Source organism: Nanorana parkeri, unplaced genomic scaffold (assembly GCF_000935625.1).
Source record: "Nanorana parkeri isolate BGI_ZX_2015 unplaced genomic scaffold, ASM93562v1 scaffold2467, whole genome shotgun sequence".
NCBI classification, from domain to species: domain Eukaryota; kingdom Metazoa; phylum Chordata; class Amphibia; order Anura; family Dicroglossidae; genus Nanorana; species Nanorana parkeri.
In genome coordinates, this window is record NW_017308735.1 from 23,248 (window position 1) to 32,892 (window position 9,645).

Sequence of the window (9,645 nt, forward strand, 5' to 3'; positions counted from 1 at the left end):
ATTACAGAAGTGACCCTCAGAGGAAATGCAGAAGTGGGGAGCTTTCCCCTCACTTGATTCTCTGAGCCTCCTTGGAAGGCACAGCTCAACGTTGTCACCATGACGGGAAGAGACAGACATTTATTTTCCCTTTCTACTACAAAAGTGTTTTATTGCAGTTTGTGTTCCTGTTGGTAATTTCCCCTCACTTCCTGTCCTGGTGACAACATTTTGATTTGAGAAGTTGGGGGTATTCTTACCAATGGGCCGGGAGAGCAGTAAAAACTAAACTACCATACTATCTAAAAGGAAAAGAGAACATTTTGGCTTTATACAGGCTGTATGGGGAGAAAAATATTCCAGACAAGAAACTCCTCCTGGGGGCGGGCAGACTCAGTCCTTCCGGCTGTTGTGGAACTACAAATCCCATGAGGCATTGCAAGACTGTGACAGCCACAGGGATGACTCCCAGAGACAGATGCATGATGGGGTTTGTAGTTGCACCACAGCTGGAGGGCCAGAGTTTGCCCATCCCCACTTAAAGGATGACGAAAAACCAGTGTCAGACAAGCCATGCGTCTGATGGGCTCTCGTGTTTTCCGGTGCTGACTTGTTTGCCTTTTATCACTTTGCAGATCGTGTCTTCTATGATGAGATGAAACCATTCACCTGTCTGGACGGCTCCAAGGTCATCCCCTTCGACCGAGTCAACGACGACTACTGCGACTGCACCGACGGGTCCGACGAGCCTGGTAAGGATCTAGTATCTGTACGCTGGAAAGTCTTCACTGTGGTGCCATCGTCGTAGATCACAGACGTCCGCAAGGGACTTGTTTGCCCTTTTGTCTTTTTAAAGGGACATGTTTGTGTTTAACCCCTTGAAGCCCCTGGGTGTTACACCCCCTTCCTGTCCCAGCCATTTTTCAGTATTCATGGCTGAGGTACTTTGACATTTAACAAGCCCCCTATGCAGAGGCGTAACTAGCGAGCTCAGGGCCCCGGTGCAAGAATCCATAAAGACACCCACCAAGAAAAAGATTAAATACTTTAAAAACATTTAGACCAAAAAAAAATTCGAAACAAACCCCCTCCTCTTCCATGTCCCCAGCTTCCCCCCTTCTCGTCCCCAACTTTTAGCTCCCCGACCCCACACTCTCCTCTCACACGTCCCCTTCATAATCTCAGCTCCCTATAACTCCCTCTTTGTGTCAGCAGCACGCCTCTGACACCCAGGGAGTTGGAGCTTTCCATAGAACACAGGCAGTTCTATGGTCGGCAGCCGTTCTGTGTGATGAGGGGGCGGGGATAACCCGCTTCCCACTCCTTGGCTGCTGCGCCGGCTCGATCATTCTTCACGCTTCGCCCGAAACAAGGTGAGGGGAGCAGCGTGAAGCATGCAGGGCCCAGGACAGGAGGAAGAGGTCCCGGTACTGATATTAGCGGTTACCGGGATATTAAATATCCTGGTAATCAGCGGTTACTACGGGCCCCGTCCTGTAATGGTAAAGCAAAACAAACGACAAACGCACTCAACAATTTGTTACCAGTTATACAGTAAGGTGCACACGAAATGGGCTTTGAACAGTAGAACAGTAGAAAGGCATCATGGCACACTCACAAACTAGCATGTAAAACAACTTGTCTCACCACTAAGGACAATGACAGAGGTTTGGATACACGTCTTCTGCAAAGGATGTGTAAGCCGCACTGCCGCGCCAAGGCACCTCTTATAGTGCGGTCCTAACTCTAAACTATGAGAGTCTCCATCTTGGAGCACATGGGGCAGAAGATATCAAATTGGGTGCAGGCCTGTCAGGAGGACGCCCCACCTCCTTAAAGGTACAGAAACACACAAGGGATCCCGCACATCCCATTGGCAGCTGAGAAACCCCATGCGTCGCTGCACCAAATCGGTAAAGCAAAACAAACGACAGGCCCATTTCGTGTGCACCCTACTGTATAACTGGTAACAAATTGTTGAGTGCGTTTGTCGTTTGTTTTGCTTTACCGATTTGGTACCTTTTTAAGGAGGTGGGGCGTCCTCCTGACAAACCTGCACCCAATTTGATATCTTCTGCCCCATGTGCTCCAAGATGGAGACTCTCATAGTTTAGAGTTAGGACCGCACTATAAGAGGTGCCTTGGCGCGGCAGTGCGGCTTACACATCCTTTGCAGAAGACGTGTATCCAAACCTCTGTCATTGTCCTTTAGTGGTGAGACAAGTTGTTTTACATGCTAGTTTGTGAGTGTGCCATGATGCCTTTCTACTGTTCTACCGTCCTGTAATGGGCCCCCTTTAAGTGGCGGAACTCCAGTGCGCGGTCGCAGCTGGGACCCTGGTAGTTCCGCCACTGCCCCTATGTGATAGCAAAGAGGATGGGACATGTCCTCCTTTATGGAGACATCAGGGGTCTATTAGACCTCTAATGTCTCCCAGGGACCCCTCAAGAGTGAGCTGTCTAATTGCAATGAGCCGGGAGGCAATGGTTAAAGAGACCCTGCTACAGGAGAAACCAGGAAAGGAGGAGGCTGGCACAAATCACATCCAGCACCTAGAGATGCCATACTTGCAGCACCGTCCCAAACCTCCGTGTCAGATCTGGACTGATTTGACCGGCAAAGCCTGAGACCTCCTTGGCTGATTTTTGGTCGGGCCCATGTGGTTAAGATTTTCAGGGATTCCAGGAAAAGGTCCATTTGTAACATTATGTTTTATGTATTGCTGTCACTGAAGTAGAAATTGTAATAAGGGGAACATTACAGGGGGTAGAGATCTACAGCAACACTCCTCAACCGTGACCAGGAGGAACTATATTCCTGTAATTCCTCTCATTCTATACCATGTCCGCTGAGGCTTCAGTTACAGATCCTTTATAGGAACCCTCAGCTGTGGTGAAACTACAAATCCCCCTGCATGCATCTGCTTCTATGGTCTTGCAATGCCTCATGGGACTTGTAGTTCTACAACAGCCGGAGTGCTCAGGTCACCTACTCCTGCTCTAGTCTATAACTGGAGTGTGATCTTTATATATGAACACTTTGATAAGGATTGTCACCTCTTTTGTACTCCTCAGGTACCTCTGCGTGTTACAATGGAAGATTCCACTGCACCAACCCCGGGTACCGGCCCATGTACATACCCTCATCTCGGGTTAATGATGGAATTTGCGGTAAGTAGGGAACGGGGCGCCGAAATTGGAGGAATGCAGGTTAAAGTAAAACATCTGCCATATTTTGTACTTCTTTTAGGTTAGGGAAAGATTAGAACCCATGTCAGTATTTTATTTCCATCTGTCGTCCTCTTGTGGGATTTTTCTCTACTTCCTGTCCCACATACATGACTGCAAATGAATACAAAATCTTCCAAAGTAGGGGGAAATCTTCCCTTGGCGGACGTCCCCCAGGCAAGGTTTCCCCTATACTTCTGCTGTGTGGGGACTAAAACACTCACACAATTTCAGTACCTACGGTATGTCCCTGCAGGGAAGCTTGCCTTACAGTGATATTAAACCATCATTTTATAATAAGGAGTTCCAGAGGTGCTTAAATTTACTTTTTTTTTTCCCTTTAAGCTAGCCACGCCCCCACACTCAGTCACAGTGCGTCCATAGACTCGTGCAGCCAGCCACGCCCCCACACTCAGTCACAGTGCGTCCATAGTCTCACATAGCGTGCAGACAGCCACGCCCCCACACTCAGTCACAGTGCGTCCATAGTCTCACATAGCGTGCAGACAGCCACGCCCCCACACTCAGTCACAGTGCGTCCATAGACTCACATAGCTTGCAGACAGCCACGTCCCCACACTCAGTCACAGTGCGTCCATAGTCTCACATAGCGTGCAGACAGCCACGTCCCCACACTCAGTCACAGTGCGTCCATAGACTCGCATAGCTTGCAGACAGCCACGCCCTCACACTCAGTCACAGTGCGTCCATAGACTCACATAGCTTGCAGACAGCCACGCCCTCACACTCAGTCACAGTGCGTCCATAGACTCACATAGCTTGCAGACAGCCACGCCCTCACACTCAGTCACAGTGCGTCCATAGACTCGTGCAGACAGCCACGCCCCCACACAGTCGCAGTGCGTCCATAGACTCACATAGCGTGCAGACAGCCACGCCCCAACACTCAGTCACAGTGCGTCCATAGACTTGTGCAGCCAGCCACGCCCCCACACTCAGTCACAGTTTGAGTGACAGCAGAAGGAGCCTATCACTCCTCTGCCATCAGTACCCTCCCACGCAACCAGGAAGTTCGGGAAATGGAGGATGTCTTCCCCTGATCCAGGGCAGAAGACAAGTGACCACAGGTAAGTGTGGGGGAAGGGGGGTTCCGGAAAGGTACTGGCCATTTTTTACCTTCATGCAGAGAATGCTTTGCCTTTAGTACAACTTAAAGGAGAACTATGGGGTTAAGGCTTTTCCCCATAGTTCTCCTTAGGGTAACGGGAGAACACAAACTAGCGTCCTCCCGTCACCCAAAGCTCAGTATACTGAGACGCTGCAGCCGGAACGGATCCCGACATTGATGCCGGGATCCGCCCAGCTGCGGGATAGGCAGAGCCAGCTGTCAATCTCTAGAGGCAGAGCCAGCTGTACCCGCCCCCTCCCCGTCCGTTCCGCCAGTCAGCGCTGGAGGATCGGACAGGGGAGGGGGGGACAGTCACTCACGGCTCTCTGCAGGGATAGATCGAGAAGTGAGCGAGCGCCGGTATGTGTTCGCTCACCTCCCGATCTACTGAGCCGACCTGTGACAGTCTCATTGTCACAGGTCGGCTCAGATTATGAGGCTGAGTGATTTTTCACTCGCCTCATAATTCTCCTTTAAACTGTACAAGGGGAATGATAGCCGCTTGGTCAGTGTAGCTCTAGCATAGCCGGTACACAGTGCAAGGGTCATTTATACACATTTGCGTAATACCAGAAAACAGAACTTTGGTGGAGAAATATTATATATATATATTACTGTAAGAGTTGACACTGTTTTCTACTGTGCAGATTGCTGCGACACTACTGATGAGTATAACAGTGGAGTGCATTGCCAGAACACTTGCAGGTAAGACCGTCTCTGCTGACATATAGATCATGATATTTATAATGATATTTATTAAAGTGTTGTAGAGGGTTCTGGAGAAAACAAACTTTTTTTTTTCTTCCCATTCTTCATTCTCCTTGGGGTCCTGAGGAAAGCAGAATGAGCTTCGATAAGTAGGGCCTTGTCTCGTTTCAGCAAACTTCAAGCAGATTTAACCCCTTCGTGACTTTTGACCCCCCCGCCGGACACCGCCGCTGTGCTTCCCGGGCTCCTTTGCCCCTCCTACGGGGCCCGGGACCGGCTTCCTTGGTGTCGGCGGAGAGCTGGGGAGGAGGTCGACGAACTTCCGTTCATCGATCTCCTCCCCGTTCTATGGGATTACAGTTTTTCGGCGTTTCACGGACGCACACAATTTGTAACCTGGGAATGTTGGGTATCGTTTTACTCGTTGTTACCTCATCTTTTATATTTCATTTAAAAAATAGGTATTTTGTTGTGTTTTGGGGCATTTTAATTACATTTTTCACTAAATGTTGGGGCTTAATAAGGAGTGCGCATCATACAAATTTGCAACTACCACCATTTTATTCTATAGGGTCTTGGCATTCAGAGAATATATAATGTTTGGGGATTTTAAGTCATTTTCAGGCCTAAAATGTGGAATATAACATGGGTGCAAAAAATGGAAAAAAAGGCCTCAGTCATGAAGGGGTTAATGAAGCCCTGGGGAAACCTTTGGCAGAGATAACCTGGTGGCCACCATTGTGGATTCCTCATTCCACTGTTGACTGTCATGTTTACCCTCCTGCTTCAGTTACTAAGAGCAAGTATATGGTAATGGGCTTTTCTCTGACTTTTCCTAAACTGCATACTTCTGGGTCAGTGACGTTGAAAGCACTGAAGCCGCGGAGTCAGCAAGAGGGCCAAGCAACTAGCATTTTCGGAAGGTCCGCAACGGTGGTCCCTGTATTTCTCCTAAGAAAGGTATACTCTAAAGCAGTGGTTCTCAACCTGTGTAAGCTCAGGACCCACCATTGTCCTTGGTCATTAGGTCGCGACCCACGTGGAACGCACGGCATTGCGGTACCATGTTCCGGTGCGGGCGATCGAGCTATGGGTGGGAAGTGTGTTTTGGGTGCCATTCAAATGACTGGCAACACAATGCACCTGCCACACCAGAACGCACAGTAGGTGTGATTGTGTGACGTAGTGCATTAATCGCATTGGGCTGTGTGATTTAACGCACTGTACTAGTGTGAAGGCGGCCCTCAAAAACACTGACAGACACACACAACCACAGACACAATCTCACTCGCTCACAGACATTCTCACACAAAAAAAAATGATTATTTTTTTTTTAAAGATCCACCCAGTCTCTCTAATTTACAAGAACTGGAGTGGATCATTAGTCTGGGGTCCAGTGTGGGCTGCTGTGCTGTGATGGAGCTCCATCCATATGTGCATCGCTTGTACAGCTCCCTTGCACGACCTGTGAGGTGCCGGGAGCCAGAATGTGACGTCACTTCGGTCCAGGCACCTCTTCAGGACACATGAGGGAGCTGTATAAGCAATGCACATATGGATGGAACTCCCTCATGGCCATAGCCCCAGCCCACCCCACCTGAAGCTGACACTCGGCGCCGGGCAGCATATTTTGAATGCTGCTTGATGCGAGAACTGACTGTCTGGCGCTCTCACCTAGAAAAGTGGAAGGCACACAGCGACCCACTGAACATGGGGTCACGACCCACCAGTTGAGAACCAAGGCTCTAAAGCACCTTTTCAGCTCCAGTATGAGACTGTTGAACAACTTGATCAAGCATTCTAGAGCCTGGTGGCCAGAAATACACCCATTAAATTGGACTTCTGCTTGAAAAGTGAAGATTTGCTACGTTATAGGGAACATGATTATTATTATTATTATACCTAAACAGTACCCTGAAAATGTTTGTTTGTTTGTTTTGTCTGGAGTGCCACCTATAAAATAGCAGTGCACTTCTTAGTAAGTGAGTGTGCCTAGGCACTCCTCTGCAGATAACCTCATAACTGTATATCTGCAATGTGAGATCACCAAAGGCACTGCTGCCCCTGTTATTACTATGGGAGTATTAGACGGTCACTCCAACACAGAGACACAATGTAGAACAAGGTAAGTCCATAATGGGGAAAAGATCAGCTGCTGGGAGACTACAGGCAATGCTGGTTACTACTCCTTCACCCTCTGCCTTTTTTGGGGGATCCACAGTTGGCTCATCTTTTTAATTGCATTTAGGACTAGAGCTGAAACATGGTTTAAGGGATTTATGAAAGCTGCTGGAAGCTTGTTTACCCGCTATACACTACTGCTTTTCACAATCTCTATACCTGTTGAAGGGTGTGCGAGCTAGGCCTCATAACATCTCTTCCCTATTTGCTATGTTTGTCAGGGAGATGGGTCGGAAGGAACGAGAAGAGCTGGAGAAGAAAGCTGAAATGGCTCGGGAGGGAATGCTGTTAAAACAACAGTATATTGAAGACGCTCGAAAGGGACGGGAGGAGAAACAGGTATTGTCTTGTCTGTAGAAACGGACACGTCCTCCACAGAAATGTTTTATGAACATCGTTCCCTAAAGATAAGTGACGTCTCTGAAACATGCACTATGTGGCCACCCATCCAAATTGAGTTCTGGTGTCTCCAGTGAAGGGTGCTGTTAATTCTTCAGCAGTCTAAGACATTTTAAACAATTGTGGGCTTCCAGCCTAGGGTGATGGAGGACAGTAGACATCCGTAGTGTAGCACGGGTGATGGAGGACAGTAGACATCCGTAGTGTAGCACGGGTGATGGGGGACGGTAGACATCCGTAGTGTAGCACGGGTGATGGGGGACGGTAGACATCCGTAGTGTAGCACGGGTGATGGGGGACGGTAGACATCCGTAGTGTAGTGCAGCATGGGTGATGGAGGACAGTAGACATCCGTAGTGTAGCACGGGTGATGGGGGACAGTAGACATCCGTAGTGTAGCACGGGTGATGGGGGACAGTAGACATCCGTAGTGTAGCACGGGTGATGGAGGACCGTAGACATCCGTAGTGTAGCGTAGCAGGGGTGATGGAGGACAGTAGACATCCGTAGTGTAGCACGGGTGATGGGGGACAGTAGACATCCGTAGTGTAGCACGGGTGATGGGGGACAGTAGACATCCATAGTGTAGCACGGGTGATGGAGGACAGTAGACATCCGTAGTGTAGCACGGGTGATGGAGGACGGTAGACATCCGTAGTGTAGCACGGGTGATGGGGGACGGTAGACATCCGTAGTGTAGCACGGGTGATGGGGGACGGTAGACATCCGTAGTGTAGCACGGGTGATGGGGGACGGTAGACATCCGTAGTGTAGCACGGGTGATGGAGGACAGTATGAGACGCTGACAAATGTTTCTATGGCAGGCCAGGCTGCAGGAAATGGTGGAGAAGCGTCAGAGCTCGCAGGCAGAAGTTGACTCTCTGCGTTCTAAGAAAGAGGAGGCAGAGAAACCAGAGAAGGAAGCAAAGGAAGCACACAAGAATGAGTGGGAAGGTGAGAGCAGTGCGGTCGCTCTATGTACGCTCTGTGTATATGGGGGTACATGTACATTTATCTGTATACATGTATGTGTGTCTTAGAGAGGAGAGAAGCAGAGAAAGCTGCCTTGGAAAAGAAGCAATCGCTGGAAGCTTTTACTGAGCTGGATCAAGACTCTGATGGGACGTAAGTGTGCACTTTTCTGGTATTTCATTAAGGGGGGGGGGCATTCCTATGGAGATCTTTTGGTCCAGGGGTAGGCAACCGCAGCACTCCAGCTGTGGTGAAACTACAAATCCCATTGGGCATTGCAAGGCTCTGACAGATTCATGATTCCCAGAGGCATGATGAGATTGTAGTTTCAGCACAGCTGGAGTGCTGAGGTTGCTACCCCTGTTCTAGTCCATGAATCATCCATGCCTGCTGTAGGGGTGAGGTAGAAGGGTTCCTCATCTATTGCTTATCGAATATTTTAGCCTCATACACGTGAGTTGATTTTTGCTTTCACACTGCCGTGTAGGGGACATTAAGGAATACATAGGTTAATGTTTATATCTAGGCAACAACAGAGGAGCGCCTTCCCTAGTGCAGCAAACTTTATTATATTGGAATAAAATCCAAGAATTGTACTCGCACAGACTCGGGTACAAAGAGCCTTTCCATTTCATGGCACCGTACACAACAGTTGCAGCAACAATCCAGGATAAGTAGAAGCATGTAGGAGTTTGTACTGCAAACCTGCATAGAGCTGCTATCCGAGCATACCCTGCCCAAGACTGTCGTGTTTCCTCAGAGCTTCCGAGGAAGGGGGTGTGGCTGCAGAAACGCGTCAGCCTTGGGCAATGTATGCTCAGAAACTGGCTCAGTGCTGGTTTGCAGTACTCCTACATGCTTCTGCTTATCCAGCATTGTTTGTGCCACTGTTGTGTACGGTGCCGAGTGGGAAGGCTCTTTGCACATGTTTCTGTGTGATACAATTCCTGGATATTATTCCCATATAATAAAGTTTGCGGCACTAGGGAAGGCGCTTTTTTTTTTTGTTTTTGCCTAGATGAGTATTAAGCTGCCCAACATCCCCCTCC

General features: G+C 49.0%; 1 protein-coding gene across 1 annotated transcript in view; it reads left to right on the top strand.

Annotated features, from left to right (window-relative positions):
- The window catches only part of PRKCSH (protein kinase C substrate 80K-H), an 18,477-nt gene that overhangs the window by 2,353 nt on the left and 6,479 nt on the right, over positions 1 to 9,645 (top strand). The window contains exons 2-7 of the mRNA XM_018573638.1: positions 615 to 731; positions 3,055 to 3,150; positions 4,984 to 5,041; positions 7,447 to 7,564; positions 8,449 to 8,578; positions 8,665 to 8,749. Of these exons, the coding sequence (XP_018429140.1) occupies positions 615 to 731; positions 3,055 to 3,150; positions 4,984 to 5,041; positions 7,447 to 7,564; positions 8,449 to 8,578; positions 8,665 to 8,749 (604 nt within the window). The remainder of the gene's footprint in view (positions 1 to 614; positions 732 to 3,054; positions 3,151 to 4,983; positions 5,042 to 7,446; positions 7,565 to 8,448; positions 8,579 to 8,664; positions 8,750 to 9,645) is intronic.